Here is a 22,439-nt window from a genome sequence, read left to right as displayed (position 1 = left end):
TACTATATTCAGTATTCCTTTTCAGCTTTGGAAGTTCCACAGTCATTTAGGGGAAAAAAGTCTCTAAAGAGGGCAGGAGGATATCAGACATGACAGAGAATTACAGAAGTATAAATGTTATGGTTTGAAGCCCACTCTGGTTTGAAGCCCACTCTGAGGAGTTGACACCAGTCATTGAGGAAAAGAGGAGAGCTCAAGCAGCACACAAGGCCTGTCCCAGTGAGCGCAACCTGCAGATCCTCCGAGCTGCTCGCAGCAAAGTCCAACAGACTGCCAGGAGATGTGCTAACGACTACTGGCTCCAGCTCTGTTCCGAGATACAGATAGCAGCTGACACGGGCAACATCAAGGGGATGTATGATGGTATCAAGCAGGCCCTAGGTCCAACACAGAAGAAAATTGCCCCTCTGAAGTCTGCCACAGGCGAGGTCATCCAGGATCGGGCGCAGCAGATGGAACGCTGGGTGCAGCACTACTCTGAGCTATATTCCAGAGAAAATGTAGTCACCGAAGAAGCGCTGAACAACATTGAGTGCCTGTCTGTGCTGGAGGAGCTTGACAGTGAATCAACCCTAGAAGAACTTCACGTGGCCCTGGACAAGGCACCTGGAAAAGACAGCATCCCTGCTGAAGTCCTAAAGTGCTGCAAAGAGATCATCGTCACTGAGCTGCATGAAATCCTCTGTCTTTGCTGGAGAGAAGGTGGAGTACCTCAAGACATGAGGGATGCAAACATCATCACGCTGTATGAGAACAAATGCGACAGGGTGACTGCAACAACTACCGTGGCATCTCTCTCCTTAGCGTTGTAGGAAAGCTGTTTGCCCGAGTTGCACTAAAGAGGCTCCAGGTACTTGCAGAGAGCGTTTATCCAGAATCGCAGTGTGGATTCCGAGCCAACAGGTCCACCACTGATATGGTATTCTCCCTTAGACAACTGCAGGAGAAATGCAGGGAACAACGACAGCCACTCTTTATAGCCTTCATAGATCTCACGAAGGCTTTCGACCTGGTCAGTAGGGACGGCTTCTTCAAGATTCTCCCCAAGATTGGATGTCCACCCAGGCTCCTCAGCATCATCAGATCTTTACACAAGGACATGAAGGGCACTGTTGTCTTCGATGGCTCCACATCAGACCCCTTTGACATCTGAAGCAGAGTGAAGCAGGGCTGTGTTCTTGCGCCAACCTTGTTTGGGATTTTCTTCGCTGTCCTGCTGAAGCAGGCCTTTGGAACTGCAACAGAAGGCATCTATCTCCGGACCAGATCAGATGGAAAGCTCTTCAACCGCCCCAGACTGAGAGCAAAGTCCAAAGTCCAGCTGAAATGTCTGCGTGACTTCCTCTTTGCCGACGATGCAGCTATTACTACCCACTCTGCCAAAGATCTCCAGCAGCTCATGGATCGTTTTAGCAAGGCCTGCCAAGATTTTGGAATGAAAATCAGCCTGAAGAAAACACAGGTCATGGTTCAGGATGTGGACTCACCTCCCTGCATTACAATCTCTGAGCATGAACTGGAGGTTGTCCATGACTTTGTGTACCTTGGCTCAACGATCTCCGACACTCATTCTCTCGATACCGAGCTAAACAAGCGCATCGGTAAAGCAGCTACCATGTTTTCCAGACTCACAAAGAGAGTCTGGTCCAACAAGAAGCTGACAAAACATACCAAGATCCAGGTCTACAGAGCTTGCGTCCTGAGTACACTTCTGTACTGCAGTGAGTCATGGACTCTTCGCTCACAACAGGAGAGGAAACTGAACGCTTTCCACATGCGCTGCCTCCGATGCATCCTTGGCATCACCTGGCAGGACAAAGTTCCAAACAACACAGTCCTGGAACGAGCTGGAATCCCTAGCATGTATGCACTGCTGAAACAGAGACGCCTGCGTTGGCTCGGTCATGTCGTGAGAATGGATGATGGCCGGATCCCAAAGGATCTCCTCTATGGTGAACTCGTGCAAGGAAAGCGCCCTACAGGTAGACCACAGCTGCGATACAAGGACATCTGCAAGAGGGATCTGAAGGCCTTAGGAGTGGACCTCAACAGGTGGAAAACCCTGGCCTCTGAGCGGCCCACTTGGAGGCAGGCTGTGCAGCATGGCCTTTCCCAGTTTGAAGAGACACTTGGCCAACAGACTGAGGCTAAGAGGCAAAGAAGGAAGGCCCATAGCCAGGGAGACAGTCCAGGGACAGCCTGCACTTGCTCCCGGTGTGGAAGGGACTGTCACTCCCGAATCGGCCTTTTCAGCCACACTAGACGCTGTTCCGGAACCACCTTTCAGAGCACGATACCATAGTCTTTCGAGACTGAAGGTTGCCAACATGAAATGTTATGAAAAAAGTGGATCGAGATAATTTTTTGTTCTCACATAATGCTACCAGTAGATAAGTGTCAATAAAATTGATTAGCATCAGCGTGGGACAGGCCAAATGAAAATTGCTTCACACAGTGTGTAATTAATTAACCTATGGAATTCACTACCACAAGATGCTATTGCAGCCACTCGCACAGATGCATTTGAAAGAAAGATATAATAATAGAAGCTAAATGGAAGTTAGATGTACCAATGACAATTAGTCATGAAAATAAAGTTGAATCTCCATGCTCTAAAGCAGGGGTGCTCAATAGGTGGATCGTGATCTACTGGTAGATCGAGAGGCAAAATGAGTAGATCGCGGAGTGCCAACCCCCCCTTCAGGTGCCTCTGGGAGGAAACGCCAGGAGTAAGGCCCATTGTACTCAATGGGGCTTACTCCCAGGTAAGTGTGGCTAGGATTGCAGCCTCACAGCCTAATCCTAGGCATGTCTAGTCAGGAGTAAGTCCTGTTATACTCAGTGGGGCTCAAGGTACACCAACATACACTGTACACATAAATGTTATATGTTATGATGGCGCGAACATTGTAAAAAAAACTCTGGTAGATCTCCAGGCCTTGCTGGGTTTCAAAGTAGCTCTCAAGCCAAAAAAGTGTGAGCACCCCTGCTCTAAAGCAGCACATAGGTATTGTGGTTTCCAGGCAAAATGCAAGGGGGTGGTTTTGACCCTAAGAACCTTTTATAACTTGGGACCGGATACCCGAGGAACCAACTTCCTCCACATGAATTGGCTTGTTCCCTGAGTCATCTGATGGTGCCTCCTATCCATGCCACTCTCAACCGAGACCAACTGGCAGCAACATTGGACAGAGCCTTCTGGCAATGCCACAGTGATGGAATTCCTTCCCTCCTGAACTGAGATCTATGCCCCCCCCCCCATTATCTTTCCAGTGGGGGTGGAATTTGGTTTTAGATTTAGTTTTTTCCCCCCAATTTGTTAAGGTTCCTTTATTTGGATATTGGTTTGTGCTTTGGTTCAGTTTTGGCTGGTGTGGTCTAAATGCATTTAATATGTTTTTAACTATTTATTCAGTTGACTAGTTTATTATTGTTTGTATGTTCTGCTTTTTATTACATTGTTTCTTAATTATTCTATTTATTGTATTTTATGTTTGTTGTAAGCCACCTTGGGCACCTTATTGTGGGGAACAGGCAGGAAAAATCTTTTAAATAAAACAAACAAACAAACAGAATGCTTGTCTATAGATAAGATAGAAGTCTTGCCCTAATGAGGAGAATAAAAAGGAACATAAACTTTGGCAAAAGAAATGTAAGAAGGTGATACGGGAAGCCAAGAGAGACTATGAGGAACGCATGGCCAGCAGCATTAAGGGGAATAATAAAAGCTTCTTCAAATATGTTAGAAGCAGGAAACCTGCCAGAGCAGCGGTTGACCCTCTGGATGGTGAGGGAGGGAAAGGGGAAATAAAAGGAGACTTAGAGATGGCAGAGAAACTGAATGAGTTCTTTGCATCTGTCTTCACGGCAGAAGACTTTGAGCAGATACCGCTGCCCGAACGGCCCCACCTGACCAAGGAATTAAGTCAGATAGAGGTTAAAAGAGAAGATGTTTCAGACCTCATTGATAAATTAAACATCAATAAGTCACCGGGCCCTGATGGCATCCACCCAAGAGTTATTAAGGAATTAAAGAATGAAGTTGCTGATCTTTTGACGAAAACATGCAACTTGCCCCTCAAAATGGCCACAGTGCCAGAGGATTGGAGGATAGCAAATGTCACGCCGATCTTTAAAAAGGGAAAGAGGGGGGACCCGGGAAACTATAGGCCAGTCAGCCTAACATCTATACCGGGTAAGATGGTGGAATGCCTCATCAAAGATAGGATCTCAAAACACATAGACAAACAGGCCTTGCTGAGGGAGAGTCAGCATGGCTTCTGTAAGGGTAAGTCTTGCCTCACAAACCTTTTAGAATTCTTTGAAAAGGTCAACAGGCATGTGGATGCGGGAGAACCTGTGGACATTATATATCTGGACTTTCAGAAGGCGTTCGACACAGTCCCTCATCAAAGGCTACTGAAAAAACTCCACAGTCAGGGAAATAGATGGCAGGTCCTCTCCTGGATTGAGACCTGGTTGAAGACCTGGAAACAGAGAGTGGGTGTCAATGGGCAATTTTCACAATGGAGAGAGGTGAAAAGCAGTGTGCCCCAAGGATCTATCCTGGGACCGGTGCTTTTCAACCTCTTCATAAATGACCTGGAGACAGGGTTGAGCAGTGAGGTGGCTAAGTTTGCAGACGACACCAAACTTTTCAGAGTGGTGAAGATCAGAAGTGATTGTGAGGAGCTCCAGAAGAATCTCTCCAGACTGGCAGAATGGGCAGCAAAATAACAGACGCGCTTCAATGTAAGTAAGTGTAAAGTCATGCACATTGGGGCAAAAAAATCAAAACTTCACATATAGGCTAATGGGTTCTGAGCTGTCTGTGATGGATCAGGAGAGAGAACTTGGGGTGGTGGCAAACAAGTCAATGAAAGTGTCGACCCAATGTGCAGCGGCAGTAAAGAAGGCCAATTCTACACTTGGGATCATTAGAAAAGGTATTGAGAACAAAACAGCTAATATTATATGCCATTGTACAGATCGATGGTAAGGCCACACCTGGAGTATTGTGTCCAGTTCTGGTTGCCGCATCTCATAAAGGATATAGTGGAAATGGAAAAGGTGCAAAAGCGGGCAACTAAGATGATCACTGGGCTGGAGCGCCTTCCTTATGAGGAAAGGCTATGGCGTTTGGGCCTCTTCAGCCTAGAAATGAGACGCCTGAGGGGAGACATGATTGAGACATACAAAATTATGCATGGGAAGGATAAAGTGGATAGAGAGATGCTCTTTACACTCTCACATAACACCAGAACCAGGACATTCACTAAAATTGAGTGTTGGGAGAGTTAGGACAGACAAAAGAAAATATTTTTTTACTCAGCATGTGGTTGGTCTGTGGAACTCCTTGCCACAGGATGTGGTTACGGCATCTGGCCTAGATGCCTTTAAAAGGGGATTAGGAGGAGGGGAGGAGGGGCTTGCCTGGGGAAGCCGCACGAATTGGAGCTCCGCTATGTTTTAATGTTATTTACCTGTTTTATCGGCCTAATTGCTTTTTAAAGGCTTCCCTTTTTATCTATATTTATTGGACCTGTGCCCCAGTTTAGAGATGTGAGCATTTTGCCGCTCTTCTCCTCTTCAAGCATTATCTCTGCTCTAACAGCTGGACCTGAGACAACAACCGCCATTTATCCTGAGAACCGTGGGTGGGAGTCAGCAAACTCTGCTTGTTATTTCTTTCTACCCTGTATCTCCTAATGGGGAGGAAACATTCTCTCTCCTCAGAGAGCCAAGATCCTGGAACATTTTCTCCTAACTCCAAACAGTCCAGGCTTGACGACTTTTTTGCCCCTTTAAAGAGACAATCCTACGCAGCCCCTCCCGAGTGCCTGGTTGATTCTCTCCTCCTCTTACCAGAGCTTTAGTTGATGGCCAGGACGGAACAGGCCCAGATGAAGGGGAAGTTCCATCAGGCCAGAGAGTTGTCAAATTGCTAATGCAACAATCCCTTCTGATTGCAAAGACTGTTAAACAAATTTTTGACCTATTAGAGTATGTTATTGCTCTATTAAAGGGGCTTCACTCAGATTCCCCTAATTCCCACCAAGTGTGCTCTTAGCCAAGTCCTGCCTCCAAACCTTCTGAGCTTTGAGCTCCTTCTTCTTCCTCCAGTTCCATTGAATTTTGTTCCTCTCCGGCCAGAAATACTGCTACCAAGCTAATTTATGACCCTAAGATTGCTGCTATCACAGTATTTCCCTACAAAGGTAGAACTTTCGACTGGTCCAAGAAATGGAAGAAACTGGCCAACCTTTTAAGGAAGGACCTATCTGAAATCAATCTACTCAGAGTTGAGAGACTGCCTACTTCCCAGCGTCAGGAACGCTTCCTTCTTCACTTTCACTCATGCTGTATTCCAAGCTTGATGTTTTCTCACTCCCGTGACTTTAGAGATGCTGAAATTAACCCTCATAGATACTTTAAGAACTTGGTTATAATGAGGCTCGCTCCGGTCATCGCCAAGGACAATTTCAAGCCCCCAACGAGCTCTCACAAGCTCGAAATACCCTTCCCGATTGGAACTTCAATGCCTCTCCGTCTCTTCTGGACTTCCCAATATCATCTACCCTGCCTCCTCTTCTGTTGGCTCCGAGCTCGGATTCCAGTGACCCTATTGGTCCCTTGGTGGAATGACCAGAATACTCATCTCGCCCTTCGCTCAGCCTCCCTCCTACTTCTGAGATCTCCAACCTCGTCCCGAAAGATTTAAGCAATTTCCCACCATTTACACCTTCCTGTGACAATTTTGTTTCCCTCAATGGAAGCCCATTTAGTCTCAATCCACCTTTCTGTCCCCCAGGCGTATCCCTCTCGCCTACCTGTGTTGTGGACAGAAGTTCCCATGGAGGAGCTTTTACTCTTATTGATGCGCAGGCCCAAGTAGTCCCCACCCTTATCTACGACTTCATCAATGCGGCGGAGAGCCGACTGGACGTCCCAGCAGAGAACTTTTCAACTGCTTTGCTAAGAAGCTGCGTATCAGATATTTCTCCTAAACCGTCCGTCAAGAACTTCACGGCTGTGAACCATTCTGTGAACGGTTGTGTCCTCTCCGTGTCTCCCCAATGTATTGTTATCAATGATTCTCCCCATTGACTACCAGTCCCTCCCCCTTCTCCCCAGATTTCTGCACCTTCTCTGAAGTTGATCTCCTGGAACATTGCAGGTTGGAGTAGAAAGAAGGCAGATCTTGATTTTATTAAATTCCTGTCCAGTTTTGACATTATTTTTTTACAGGAGACTTGGTCCCAGGAAGCCTCTACGATTTCTAGATTTGCTTCTCACCATCTAGCCGCTTTTAAATCCAAATTGAAAGGATGACCCTGGGTTGGCCTGTGCTGTCTGGTTAGATCTTCCCCTTGGTTTGATATAACTCCTCTTCCTTCCCATTCCCCTTTTCTTCAAGTTTTCCTTTTTAAATGTAATGAGTTCCAAATCCTTATGATGAATGTGTATATCCCCCCTCTGACCCATCCCCCCTGGACTACTGGGCTGTTGTGAGGAGAACAGCCGAGAAGCTAACAATGTCTTATCCCTCTGCTTCCCTCCTAGTCTCAGGTGATTTTAGTTGAAGATTGGGCCCAAACAATTCTTCCCTGGCCAAGTACATGAAATGGGACCTGGAGGATACGATCCCCCCTCCTGGTTCCAGGGGGTCAAGAAATCTCAAGACCGTAGTATCAACGGCTATGCTCCCTATATGGTCGACCTGTGCCTTAGCCTCAACCTTTACATCCTCAATGGTTCTTTTGAGAATGATGTCTGGGGAGAATTTACCCACCTCTCCCCCCATGGGGCGAGTGTGATAGATTACACTTTAGTCTCTCCTGAGCTCCTCCCCATGACCCTCGATTTCCAAATTGAACTTTGGACAGACAGCAACCATTTTCCTGTACTACTGTCATTAGTGTGCCCCTCCTCTATGCGGGCGCATAGTGACCCTCCTCCCCAGCCCGTTTTATGCTTAAAGTGGTCGCCCAAGATTGCGGCGGCTTTAGATCACTGGTCCAGAGAACCTGGGACAGAAAACCTCAGACACATTATTGAATCAACCAATTCCCCCCACACTGCAATCCAGACATGTTGTACAATTACTCATATGTTAGTCGAGATGCTTAGCTTGATACAGACCTCCACAGTCAATCACGGTTTGCCCTCTTGGTTTGATTCTGATTGTTGGTCTGCGAAGCATTGGGTTCGACATCTTTTTCGTTTAGCCCGTGCCAATCCCTCACCCGATTTTTTTAGACTTGTATTTTTCCTCTAAAAAGTATTGTCAAAGACTTCTAGAATTGAAGAAGCATAATTTTGCCTTAAAAAAATGGCTCTTGCTGTTGGAAGCTATCTCATCCAAAAACAGCAAGTCTTTTTGGCATTTGGTCTCTCGATCCAATTCACCCTTTCCTTCAAACGAACAATGTCCTATTTCTCCCTCTGTTTGGGTATCTCGTTTTTCTAAAATTTTCACCTCTTCTTGCTTGATCCCAGCTCCTGTACACACACCCCATGATCTCCCTATATGGCCCCCGGTTACTAAGGATGAGGTGGTTGAGTTAATCAATTCCCTGAGGACTGGCAAAGCCCCCAGAACAGATGGTATATTGTGTGAAATTCTAACTCACGATCCAAGTTAGTGGTCTGATTCTTTAGCGAATCTTTTCACCCTGATAGATCAATCAGGGTCTTTCCGATTCATGGCTTTCTTCGAGTCTTGTTCCCATCTACAAAAAAGGTGATCCCTCCTCTCCAGGCAATTACAGGCCAATTAGTCTCCTCTCTTCTGTGGGGAAACTCTACGCTAAACATCTCCTGAACAGGCTAACCACCTGGGCTCAGCTGATGGCCTTGCCGGGGAGGGAACAAATAGGTTTTCGTCCAGGCTCTTCTACCCTTGACCGCGCCCTTCTATTATCTTTTCTTGCAGAGAAATATCTAGTACACCACAAGGGCAAACTACTCGTGGCCTTCATTGACCTACGTGGAGCCTTCGACTCCATCAACAGGGAAATCTTATGGAGCAAACTAGCTTCATGGAGGATTGACCCCCAATTATTGTTCTTAATCCGACGACTTCATTCCTCTAACTTTTGCCGGGTCCGAATTAATAGACCCGGATCCTTTCAGACAGGATCTTAGTTACCAAAGGGGTGCGTCAGGGTTGTATTTTAGTTCCCCTCCTATTTAATTTATTCCTGGCCGATTTACATATCCGGTTGTCCCACTGGGATCAATTTGCCCCTACCCTTAATGGTGCCCCCCTCCCTATTTTGCTTTACGCCGATGATGCTGTTTTGTTATCCATCTCTAGACTAGGGTTGCGCCATTTATTGACGGCGTTCCAATCATACTGTTTGTCAAATGACCTGGTAATCAACATGGAGAAGACCAAAATTTTGGTCTTCTCCAAGTCTTGGGTGCTGATCTCATGGAAATTCGGTAATGATTCTTTCCAACAAATTAAATCCTTTAAGTACCTTGGGATTACTTTCCATCACTGCCTCAGTTGGTCTCTCCATAGGAAATTTCCTCAACATTACTTCACCTCAACGCAGTAGTTCGTTTCCACTTCAATGTGGAAACCAATATATTCCTGCAGCCCTACAGATATTTCGCACAAAAACCCTTAGCCAACTTCTGTATGGAGTTCCCATATGGATTGAGGCCGTGAATAAAGACCTGGATCAGGTAGCATCCACTTTTTTTAGGCGTATTTTGGGCGTGCCAAATTTGATCAGATTATCGACCATGGTCTTGGAACTTGGGATCCATCTCCCTTCTACCATGGCATGGTCTTTAGCCTTCAAATATTGGCTGCGCCTTCATTTAAATTCTCAGCCTGATTCCCTTCTTCATGATCTTTTAAAAGATTCCTATATCTCTATTTGGTTCAGACTCTTCGAAGCCAAACTCCAATCCCTGGACATTACCCTAGAATCACTCACCGATACTGGTCTCAATCAGGCTTATTCCATCATCAAGACCAGACTTTTGGAAGTCAAAACCCAGTTAATATCAATTCCATCTGCTCCCCCTTCTACTTTGGTCTATTACCATCTTCTGGCCGTGTTGCCAATTATTTTAGGGAACTTATCAACCCAAGCAAGAGGCAGGCTTTTATGCTTGCCAGATTTAATATTTTTCCCTCTGTAGTCCTCGAGAAAAGATTTCATAATGTGCCGTTTGATTGCAGGACTTGCAAATTCTGTTCCTTGGAACCCGATACGGTGGCTCATATTCTGTGCCATTGCCCGGCTCTCCGAACACTTCGTGTTACCTTTTTAGAACCAATTCTGTCTGCCCTCTCTTGTTCACCGGATGACTCCCTGCGTTCCCTTCTGAAAGATACTTCTGTGGTTTCCACTGATTTGGTTGCTGACTATTTGTTAGCTGTTATAAGGAAAATGTCCTCATTTGTCCCACCAACTTGAATTTTATGTTGTGATCAGAACCCTGTTGTATGTGTCCTGTTTAAAAATTCTGTTTCAATGCCAATAAAGGTTCTCGAATTCGAATTCGAAAGGGGATTGGACAAGTTTCTGGAGGAAAAATCCATTACAGGTTACAAGCCATGATGTGTATGTGCAACCTCCTGATTTTATAAATGGGCTATGTCAGATGCAAGGGAGGGTACCAGGATGCAGGTTTCTTGCTATTAGGTGTGCAACCTGGGGCATTTGATGGGGCCGCTGTGAGATACAGGAAGCTGGACTAGATGGGCCTATGGCCTGATCCAGTGGGGCTGTTCTTATGTTCTTATGTTCTATGTAGATCTTGATCTAGCCCAGGCGTGGCCAACCTTTCAGCTTTAGGGCTCCTGAACTTTTAACAATTGTGTAGAAGAAGAAATTTCAGCAGGCGCAGCTTGTCATCTCACAGACAAGCTGCACTTTATGAAATTCCCTCCTCTGAATAATTGTTAAAGATCCAGGAGCCCTAAGTTGAAAGGTTGGCCACCTCTTGTCTAACCCTAGAAGATACCATTTCTGTATTCAGAAATACAATACACTTTGCAACACATCTTCTTGCTTTTGGGCAGATCAAGCTTCCATCTCTAGTAAGTTCATAAGCTTTACAAAATAGTGGTATCAACACCAGCCTTGAATCAAAATTAAAACCAATAAAAGAGAGGAAGGATGAAGCCAGAAATATTCTTAATCTCTCCCTTGTCTTTTACAGTTATGCAATCACTAGACACAAACTGGTCTTAAACCAATCTAAATCCTTCTCTTGACAGGGTGAACTGTACTCTTTCCATTAAAATAAATTCAAACTACCATTTGGGGGGGGGGAAAGGATTCCTCCCCTTGTTTATTCAAACTGATGTTGGAATTGACTAATTAAAGGGATTTAAAAACCATAATACTCTAAACAGAGCAAACTGGTTTTGAATTATTAAGCAACATTTTTGATGCATCTGAATAACCTTAAGTGACTTAGCTGCCACCTGATCCTAAGCTACAGCTCAATAAATAAATGTGAAATACTGTAGAAGTCTTAGCTTACTAAGGTTTCCAGATACAGTAAATAAAGAGCTTAAGTCTCCAGTACACAGTCTCTCAAAGACATACTCTCAGATAAATGGATTTCATTGGTGTACATTTAAAGAGGAAATGCAGGACAGGAGAGAGAAAAAAATACAGGATTTAATTCTGATTACAAAGGAAACCTGCAGGTGCAAACTGTTAAGACATGCCAGTGCTCTTGGGTGATGTTAAGGACCTTGTACTGTGTTTCAAATACCATACAAAACTCTGGGCCACAACCTCTCTTGTGGCGTTCATCTGAGGTGTCATGTCACCTTGGCCATAAAAGGATGTAAAGTCTCTCATCCAAAAGAAACGGAAAGGTAATATCTTTATTAATACCAATGTCAACATCACAAATAGCATGAAAGCTTACTCAGTACACTGCAACCTTTAGTTGGACATAATAAAGAATGAAACCCACTGTTTCTTTTAGATTTTTTCTCTCTCTTGGGCCAATATGGCTACCTGCAATTTTTGTCTCTATTCCCCCTGCAGATTCCATTGGACACAGAAAACTTCACTTGAAGTTGTAATTTATTTCTTATTTATAAGTATGAGGACAGAGTTTTCTTACTGATAATCTTACAATATACTTCGCACTGCAACTTGCTTATTAGGTACTTAAGAAATAACAACAACAACAACAGTCAAATAATTGTGTTCTGTCTGAGAACAGGTATAAGTGTATGTATTATTGAGTAATTATCAATGTTATTTACTATATATACATAGTTTACACAGAAATTTGACTCAAATACAGGACTGCAATAGTGGGGGATAGTGGGGGGAGACTTATGAAGTTAGGAAGTCATCACAGTCCTGTTTGCCTCCCAAGCCTAAATAAAATCGCCATCAGAGACAGTAGCCACCTTGTGTCTCACAACTGGGATGAACACCTTTTCTTACGACAGTACTGTAACATGAAGTTAATATTGTAATCTTATACTAGGAGTACTGACGTCAGCGCATTTGCAAAGGTGTTCTAGTGCAAGATAGCTCCATCATCAAAAATGTTCTATGTGAACTGAAAGAACATTCTGCATGAATGCATAACAGCCCAATCCTAAGTTGCCCAGTGCCCAGAGGAGCAGCTGCGCCGAAATGGCTACTGCTGCATTCTATGTACGCCAGGCAGCCATCAGTGTCTCCTCAGGGGAAGGGGATATTCGTCCCCTATCCCTGGGTAAGGACGCAGGCCCCACAATGAGACTACTCAAGTCTGTGCCGGCATAGCCAGCACAGAGTTGAGAGTCCCCATGTCAGGCTGGAAGACCTGCCCTATCCCTCTCCCTGGCGGCGCTAGGAGGGATTGGATTCTGAATCCCTTGTGCAAGTGGAATACACCTGGTCACAAAAGGAGCTTCTGATGACAGAGATGCACTCTGCTAAATATATAAATGCAACCTATGCAAATAAATGCAAATATGGGGTGTGCTGGGCCCTTCTACAATTACAGCAGAAGGACAGCACAGTCAGTAATATAGTCTCAATAACTAGTCATTGCATGTTCTTAAGTGCTTTGGAATGTCACTGCTTTTTTGAAAACTACAAGTAGTCTCTACAAAAGGTTAATCTTGCTATTTACTCTATTGTAGAAGTTTGTATTTACAATAGGGTTATAATACTGACTTTGTCAGCCAAGGATGTCTGCACAAGTGATTGGAATAAAGAAAGAAGAATTAATGACTTCATATTTACAGGAGAAGTGAACATATTTCAAGATTTTTTTGGGATACTTGGCCTGATAGTCTTATTCTGATACTTTGCTACTGAAAACCATTTGTCAAAACAGTACATTATATTTAAAACAACCTCAGCAAGTGTCAATCAGTTGAAATAAGACTGGTCACTGTAGTCCTGTGTTTCTTCTTGGTGTGCTGAATATGTATGATGCTTACTGATTTTAGAGTTCCATGGCACCTCCAAGAATATGGTTTTCTGGCTTACAGATGCTAAAGTACAGAAGTTCTCATTCAACAGAAATGTCACTAAGGCCCAGCTCAGGCAATCCAATAAACCAGCCATTCTCATTGGGGAGCCCTGGCACATTTGAAGGGGGCCACAGGCTGGAAGGAGATTTTATGTTTATCTGTTTGGGTTGTATCCTTGTTTGATATCTGAAGCAAGAAACTGTAGTTTAAGTGATCCCTGTAAACCACCATATCAAACTATAGTTCAATTACCAAATAAGGCACAGAGGCATGCCCTGCCCCTGAAGTGGATGAAAGCGTTCCCTGAAGGAACTCTTATTACTGGAGTTGAACTGAAATGGTGAGATTATTTTTGCAATTATTTTCATGCCTCCAGAAAAGTGCATTCTCTTTCCAGAGAATTTTCTAGACAGAAGGGAAAATGAATCACTTGACAAATGCTTCCTGTTTTGCTGCACTAGCTGGAAAATGAAACATAAGAAAGGTGCCCTGATTCAGCTAAGGAGGTCCAGAGCAGAAGCAGACTTCTACACATGTATTGCTTACTAGACCAAGAGCTTTGGGCTAATTTGGGTGCGCACTTACTAAAAGTGGAAGCTACTGCTCCTGGATCTTCTTAGTTGAAGATGAGAACGGTTGCATTGTCAGTGGTTCAGTGTTTTCCCTCTTCTTCCCTCCATTCAAAGTGAGGGCAATTCAAGGATTTCAGTTTGCCTTCAGTGATGTCACTATGTAGTCAACTGACTACATGACGCAGTAAAATGATCATACTAGCTTATAATACTTCTGTATGTAAAAATTTTTGTATCTAAAAATTTCATGAAAGCAGCTGTCACAAGGGGCAGTGAAGAGAGGCAAAAAGGAATGGAAAAGATATGCGCGAGGGGGCGAGGGAGTTCTGTGTGGGAAAGTTTTGCCATCCAGAAAGGTATTTCATGTATTGATTCTAATTCACACTGCATACAACCTCCCATTAGTACTTTACTGTGCTATTTGCCCCGTAACTATAGATAGGTCAGCACATTACACGCCTGTTTAGTAAGTTAAATTGTTCACGTACTACCTGGCAAACTCAAAGCACTTGCTCAGGGAACCGGCCTTCTCTCCATTCTGAGTGGTGTTCAATCACGAGAAGCAGAAATGTGGGTGAGATTCACTGGGCTTGAGTCCTGAAACAAATTTTGGGTGCTCAAAATGCTTTTGCACCAAATGTTTCTCTGGCTCAGACGTAAAAACCAAGTTGGGAGAGAATTCCTTGATTTACCCAAAATTATCTCCGAACTTGGAGGACAATAGGGACGTAAGAAAGTGGGGCTTATTCTGAGATAGAAAAGGACATGCAACTTTATCTCATTGCTATAGAATTCTCCCTTCCGCAGAGCTAAAATTCCTCCTACAGCAGTATAGGAATTTAATTCAATGGAATGATTTTCTTTTTTAAAAACAAAAGCAAGTACAACATTTATTAGCTAGCCCATATTTTTAAAAGTTCTGTTACAAGTTGGAGTGAAATTATTAAGCAACCACAAGAGAAATGTTCAAGAAGAATATTTTAACTACAAGAATTTAGATAAAAGGTTTCATTTCAGTCTGTTTCATAAAAGGTGGAAAATCTGTAACACAGTAGCCATCTCTGAACAGCTTTTTTCACATTGGTTCCGCTGAAAGAGATTACATGCTTAGATGGGGGTAAACCTAATTAGCGGATAATGGGATTCCTTCATGAACACTTTACACTGTCTACAAGAGTCTCATCTGTATTATTACACTTTTTTTTTTTTGCTCTTTTGAGAATAGTGCAGATCATGCATAAATGCTTATACAGGATTTCTCTTGCATTCTGGCTGAGAGATTCTCTAATTACAATTTTATTATATCTTTATTTTTGGGATTTTATAGATTCTTATAGATTTTATAGATATAAAGATTTTATATCTTTATTTACAGGCGTGCCTTGCTTGACAATAGTCCACTTAACCATGGTCAGCATATAGGGCGGTGGTCAAAGCACAACAAAGAGGCTCCTAATAAGGCAGTCAGGACTCCCATAGCCTGCAGCAGAGTGTCTTAATGCAAAGAGGCTCTTAATGCAATCTATCTCCAGTAGCCTGTGCAGCCAGCTAGTGTCTTACTGGAAGTGTTTGTTTACACAACAAAGGCACTAGATTGGGCTGAATGTTGACCTAATCACAAAACAGGGATCAGAGAACATATCTCCATCATTAAGTGGCGCACACCTGTATTAATTACCTATGTTCAAATCACTTTTCAATGTACAACTGAACTCTGCAATTCTTAGGGCCAAACAAGACATGACATTGAATGTGTCATCATTTATTGTAGATTTTTCCCCTTAAGCTGAAAAACAGCAGCCAAACCAGGGCTCAGTTCACATCAGGAAAACAGTGTAGATGTCTTTTCTCCAGCACTGACTTCCTGTTACTGTTTATATCAGGTGCACTGATCCCTCCCAAGTTTCTATGAGCCTCCATCCTAAAGAAGCCCTTACAGCTGGAGCAAGGAAGTCTGAATTGGGCCCCACGTGACTTTTTATTTGTCATAATGATAGTACTATGATCAGAACACTTACGATAAAGTGTTAAAAAAAACATTCTAAACAGTGATGAAGCCTTGATTAAATGCCTTGTCTATTCTTATTCTGTGAGATGATTTATGCCTAGATCCAGTGGCTTGTGTACTCAAAGCCATCATCCTTGGTGGGGATGGGGTGTCATTTTCCATATGTAGTTAACACTGAAACGTATTTAAATTAAAAAACCACAAGAACAGCACTGCCAACATGTAGGCTCTGGCTCCTTAAAGGATACTGGCAAACTCTAAATAGTAATATTATGTAAATAAGGGCGCAATCCTAACCCACTTTCCAGCACCATCATAAGGGTAATGCAGCTCCGAGGGAAGGGAACAAACATTCCCTTACTTTGAGGAGGCCTCCATGAGTGTCAACTAACTGCAGGATGCAGTACACACCCCGTTGGCACTGCTATGCCAGTGCTGGAAAGTTGGTTAGGATATGGGCCTAAGTCGATGACAAAACAGAGAAGATTTAAAACTTTGTAATGAAACAAACTGGCTTCCAACTTATGCCATAAAACGCAGTGTCTTACTTAGGGTCTTTATAGTGCAATCCCATGCATGTCCGGTCAGAAGTAAGTTCCATTACATTCAAAGGGACTTATTCGCAGGTACATGTGTGTAGGATGTTGCAATCCTATTCATACTTACCTGGGAGCAAGACCCTTTGAACTCAGTTGGGCTTATTTCTGAGTAGTCATGCACATGATTGTGCTGCCAGACTATATATATATATATATCAAGAGGGGATCTTCTGGAGCAAGCTGGGGTGCAATATAGTGGCTGCAGAGGGAGGGGATAAATCAGCAAAAATCACACATTGTGTTGCTTCATTACTGTGTGTGTTTATATAGTTTATAATTCAGTGGGTTGTATCCTAATCTAGAATTGCCTAAAAATATAGAAATACCTTCCATTCATGTAATTCTAGATACAACCCATTGAATTGTAAATTATAGAAACACACACACAGTAAAGCTACAAGACTGATTGGAAGTTAGTTGCATTCTATAGCAAACAGATGTTTCATAACATTTAAAAAACTGTTAACATTTACAACACCTTAATCACCTAGTATCTTATCAGATTAGTCCTGGAGTGTCCTCAGCTCCATATAAAAGCCTGTCAAAATCAAAAGACTCAGCATCTTACAGAAAGTGCTCAGGGTGTTGCAGGATAAGGTCCTTAAATATGTAATTAAAAGCAACTACCTCATGCTACTTTATGACTGATTACCATCAACCAGATCAGAAAAAAGGTATTCAATACTTAATTAGACAGCTGTTCAGCAGGATTACAGATTCTCATAAGTAAAACATCAACTCCTCAACATTTTAGAAGTTTCATTTATGCAGTAGTAGGATACCCTTCTTCTTTGAGGAATACACTTTAGGAGGACTTTGAAGGAAACTATGGAGCAAGGCTTAAAACTCTTAATAGAACATTTAAACACTGAAATGAGAACTGCTGAAGAAAGTGGAACACCACTAGCCCTTAGGTTGGACAGCCTCTTAGGTGGGGTGAAGGACAACAATGGGGAATGTAGAAGGAACAAAACAGCAATATTTTATTTTTTCTCCTTGTCTGGTATAATGGCTGGACAATGTTCCATGGTGGGATGATGATGATCTATATGTATTATAGTATGATATTAACCAGATAATCGCAGGGCACTTCTTTTTATATTCCTAAATTAAACCATTTGGGAAGCTGGGTAATCAATATACTGCAATTAGATAGCCCAGTCCGATGCTTTCCGCCACCACAGAATGTAGCTGCACAGAGCAGGCTGTGGTGCGTCTTATGAGGAAGTGGGGGAAGCCAACAGGAAGCTTGGGTGGGAAAGGGAAAGTATTTACCCATATCCCTTAATAAGTCCTGCAAATGCCAATTGTGACTTGTGCCCATAGAGTGCAACATTAGGATTGCGCTCTATGTCTACACACTAGAGGAAGATTCTTCTGAGTAAGGGTGTAGGCTGCTTAACACTGGAACAACCATCATTAATCGAGGCAGTAATGTATCAAGATTATGCAGAACATCACACCACTGGATTCTCAATCTCTCTCTCTCTCTCTCTCTCTCTCTCTCTCTGTTATATACTAGGAGACTTGGACTACTTGTAAGTCCCAAACATAGGGTGAATCAACTATGATGTGAAAAACAAATGGAATAAGTACAGTAGTACCTCCTATAACACTGTGAATATGTGACTTGAAAATAGAGTGCAGTGTAAAACAGTACTATAGGAAGTAATAATAACCTTGTTCCAACGTGGATGTGTCCACAATACTGTACTCACCAGTGCATTAAGATGGAGCCTGCTGTGTAACTGACCACTGCTGCTGTCACTCTTTCTACCTGGTAGCAGCAGAAGATGACTGTGAGCCAGGTTGCGACTCATCCTTGGGAGCTACAGACCTCTTGCTGAAGAAGGCATATAGGATAAATTGCTAACATTTTCTGATAGCAAGTAATTGGTCCAGAATATAATGCCCTCATTGGCTCAGCATTCATCAGAAAACGCAACTTCCATTGGCTGAAAGCACACTGCAGGGAGCTGAACTTTTCTGCATTATAGTTTTGAACCTTTTTCTTTTCTACAGTACTGTAAAAATTACAGTCAGGGCAGGACAATGCTAGAACGAAACAGTGTTACAGGAAGCAGTATTACAGGAGGTATTACTGTACACCAAAGAAAGCTGATTTACTTACATCTCTCCTGGGGAAAGTCCCTAGTAGCTTGAATTCTTCCCAAGGATATCCCTTGGAAGCTACAAAATCAAAGACGACCTGCAGCTTGCTGGTGGCCAGGAAACGTCGTTCAAAGAACTCTCCACTGGGTGTTCGGAAGCGCAGTTTACTAACTGATTCACTGCTTTCCTCTTTTGGCTCTGGAGGCAAAGATTGCTCTAGAGATAGCCGAATAGCCTGAGGAAGGAAGAAAAAGCCAGTGAGTTTCAGTTTCATCTTCAGCTAATACACTTTTCTGCTTCATTTCAGAACTCTATTACTGACAATGACATATTTGCAAAGAGTACTGTTTCATTATTGGTAAGTTAGTGTCTCTGAAATAGCTGCTGTGACCAGGAAGACATTCTCTCCAAAACTTTTGACCTTTTCTTGTGAACTTTCTGTGAAATAGCCTAACATGTGTTAGACAAGGGGTAGCAGCCTCTTGCTAATAGTGGCTGAATCTATAACTTTGTAGCTCAGAGGCTCATCAGGAATTTCGCTGCAGGTATTTGGGCTCAAAAGAATGGGAGGGAAAACCTCTGTGCTCTACACTCCAGTTCTCCTGACAGTGGTACTACAGGAAGTCTTCGCACCATTGCTAAGGTTTCTGACTAAAGCCTTGCACTGAAACACCCTGAAGCACACTCTGCCCACCCCGATGGCACACTGAGTACCACACTGCTGCCACTGGTAGCGTTCAGGGCCTGAATGTCCAACTGGGCCCCCTGACAGGCATGAGCCTTTGGCCAGTCAACCCAGTCGACTCCTGACTGAATACAGGTCTATCTGTTTGGGTTGCAGGATCCATGTTTCCCTGTCGTCCCACCCCATAGCATGGGACCTCAAAGATAAGCTTTGAAGATAAGCTATGATTTTATTGTTCCATAATCAGAAAAGGTTCCTAGACTCCAAAGTAACTTCCAAACAGAACCTGGCAATTGGCTCCCCCTGACCTGGAAAGTTGCCAGGGCAACAAAAGCACCTATCATGTTTGGCTTGTAACATCTGGCTTTTATTCCATGGCTGCCTATGGCCTAGAATTGCCATAAAGTTAGTTCTGATATAACCATGCTGAGTTCCATCTCAGTGCCTATGCCATCCAAACCTGACTCAGAGGAAGAGAATGGGGAGGGGGGGAGGTACTGTTGTTTTATTTTCTAGTTTTTGAGCACGGGGATGTTTCACCCCTGGGAGAAAAAGTCATCTCCAAGTGTCCAGGTTGTCTTCCCGTATCTGAGAAAGATGTTATTTTCTACACTATAGTTCTATGACTTATATCTCAATGACACATCCATCTTTATTCATTTCTTAATAACAGCCCATAAAACAACTAATTAAAATAAATCCCCCTCTTATAACACATTATTAAACCTATAGTTTACTGCTTAGTGGTGATAGGTAATTTAATTGTTGGACAGAAAGGGCTTAGGAAATTTTGATTGAGTGAATAATTGTCAAGTGCCAAATTGCTTTTTAATGCCTAAAAATCAAAACCATTAAATATTTACACAAATTCATTTATTTATTAAAAATCCTGTAACCTTCTCTCATGCAAATTCTTGACCAGAGAACACAAGAGAAAATGGTCTCAGCATCTGAATTATCCATGAAGAAACTAACAGTAAAATGATTTGAACAAAGTCTTCTATAGTTTGATTTAGATTTCTAGTTTGATTTCTAGATTTAGAATGTTTCCTCAAAGTAATTTCATTTCAACAAAACTATGCAAGACTACTATCCAATGGTTTCCACATTTAATGCACTTCAAGCCATTTGTGCACCAAGTCATTTGAATACAGGAAGTTGTAAAGTTTTAGGCAGTGCTCCATATTTTGTTGCTTTTATTGGTTTTATTGACTTTTTTTTTACAGTTTTAGATTGTTCTTGATGTTTTAGCTGGTCTCTGGTATATTTTTGTGTTGCCCTGACCAAAATTTTATGATGGATGGATGGATGGATATTTTTTGAATAAATAAGCAAGCAAGCATGTTTATGGGGGGGGGGGGGGAACTCTAATGAAGTCAATAAGGTTTACATCCATGTAAAGGCCACCAGCCAGAATCCCACATTATATCCTCAGTTTCTGCTGGTTATCAGATTCACTAGTACCACTCAGCACATTTGGGCATATAAGAACCAGGACTTTAAGAAGAAAAAAACCTATCAGTGAATTATATACTGACATATTACCTTTTATTTTTAGAAAGAGGGCTTTGAAATTCATCATAGAACATGTACATGTCAAAATGTATTTGTTACCTGTTGGTCTTTTCACTGTCTAGTGGACTTACATATTTTAAAGTTTTTTTTAAAGTGTATTTTAATTATCTTTTTTGAAATTTTTTTCCTCAAGCACCTGCTTTCTATCTTTGTGTTTTGACATTTCCCATTGTTGTACAACAGATGCAACATTATTTACTGAACCTAAGCAATTATATCAGAGTAAAAACAAACAACAGTAGCTCATTAGAGCTGTTTTCATTGCACAAAGAATACCTCCCTCTCTAAAGTAACCAGTCTCTTGTGCTTCAACACAAAATGGCTATTTACAGTGGATATTCCATACTAGGAGAGTACAGTGAAGAACAATAATGGGAAGAGCAAAGTTAACTCCTCATGCATCTGCATTTTGTTGATTAAAAAGAGATATTCACTATGTGAATAGAAGAATGACTGGATCTCAAACAGACAAACTGAACCTAAAGTCCCTTATGTAAGCAAGCACAGTTAGAAAACAATGGACTATAGGTCATCTATACACCTGAACATGAGGAGTGTTTAGTAAATAGCATTCTTAACAACGCTTTTGTACTGCTATACAAATACATTCTGTTTTCATTATTGCCATTTGCATTAAAAATGAGAAAGGCCAGTTACAGGTTCAAATGAAGACTGGTTCTGCAGCTTTGTGTAAGAAAACAGTTTCCAAAAGGCCACTGTAATCAGCAGAATGATTAAGGAGCACAATATTTCCAAAGAGAATACTGCACCTATTTAGACAGTATTTATCTGAGAGTAAGAAAGAGAAAAAGCTATATGTGCGCAGCAGATTTTTTAAAAAGCTATTCTCAGGCACTTCCATTTTCATTACAGATGGTGCCTTGGTATCCTCTGATTTGGTATCCACTGATTTGACTCACCACTGATACCGGGGTCCACATTTAAATGTGTTGTAACAAGGAAAAAAGAACAATTTCCTATCTTCGCACTGTTAAACTGTACTGGTTGCAAGCTTCTGAGGGTAAATGATAGCTTTAAAGAACCAATTTCGGGTTTCTTGCTCCTCCCTTCTCATCCCAGAATGCATCAGTTTACTGCATTCACAGCCCAATTCAAAGTTCCAGGCACCCAGGGCTGCAGCTGCACAGAAAATGACTGCTGCTGCATCCTGCACGCTTAGCAGGTAGTGCCGGCAGCTCCTTGGGAGAAGGGGACTTTTGTCCCTTTACCCTGGGTAAGCCGAGTAGCCCCGCAATGGGGCTACTCAATTCTATGTCGACCCTAGGGTCGATATAGAATTTTAAGCCTCCATGTCGGGCCGGTGGCCCCAAATTAAGGCTCAGGATCCAGTGGAGCTTTGCTTCACCAATTCCACCTCTGTCCTGCCCCGCTACATCCCCCCAGCATGCTTCCTCCCCGC

General features: G+C 42.7%; 1 protein-coding gene across 1 annotated transcript in view; it reads right to left on the bottom strand.

Annotated features, from left to right (window-relative positions):
* FAF1 (Fas associated factor 1) overlaps positions 1-22,439 on the bottom strand; it is a 255,313-nt gene that overhangs the window by 13,404 nt on the left and 219,470 nt on the right. Inside the window, exon 18 of the mRNA XM_066625992.1 lies at positions 18,779-18,994. Coding sequence (XP_066482089.1) covers positions 18,779-18,994 — 216 coding nt within the window. The remainder of the gene's footprint in view (positions 1-18,778; positions 18,995-22,439) is intronic.

The sequence above is a fragment of the Tiliqua scincoides genome, chromosome 4 (assembly GCF_035046505.1).
Source record: "Tiliqua scincoides isolate rTilSci1 chromosome 4, rTilSci1.hap2, whole genome shotgun sequence".
Classification (NCBI taxonomy): domain Eukaryota; kingdom Metazoa; phylum Chordata; class Lepidosauria; order Squamata; family Scincidae; genus Tiliqua; species Tiliqua scincoides.
The sequence above is the reverse complement of the archived record's forward strand: the minus strand, read 5'-3'. Positions and strand labels throughout refer to the sequence as shown.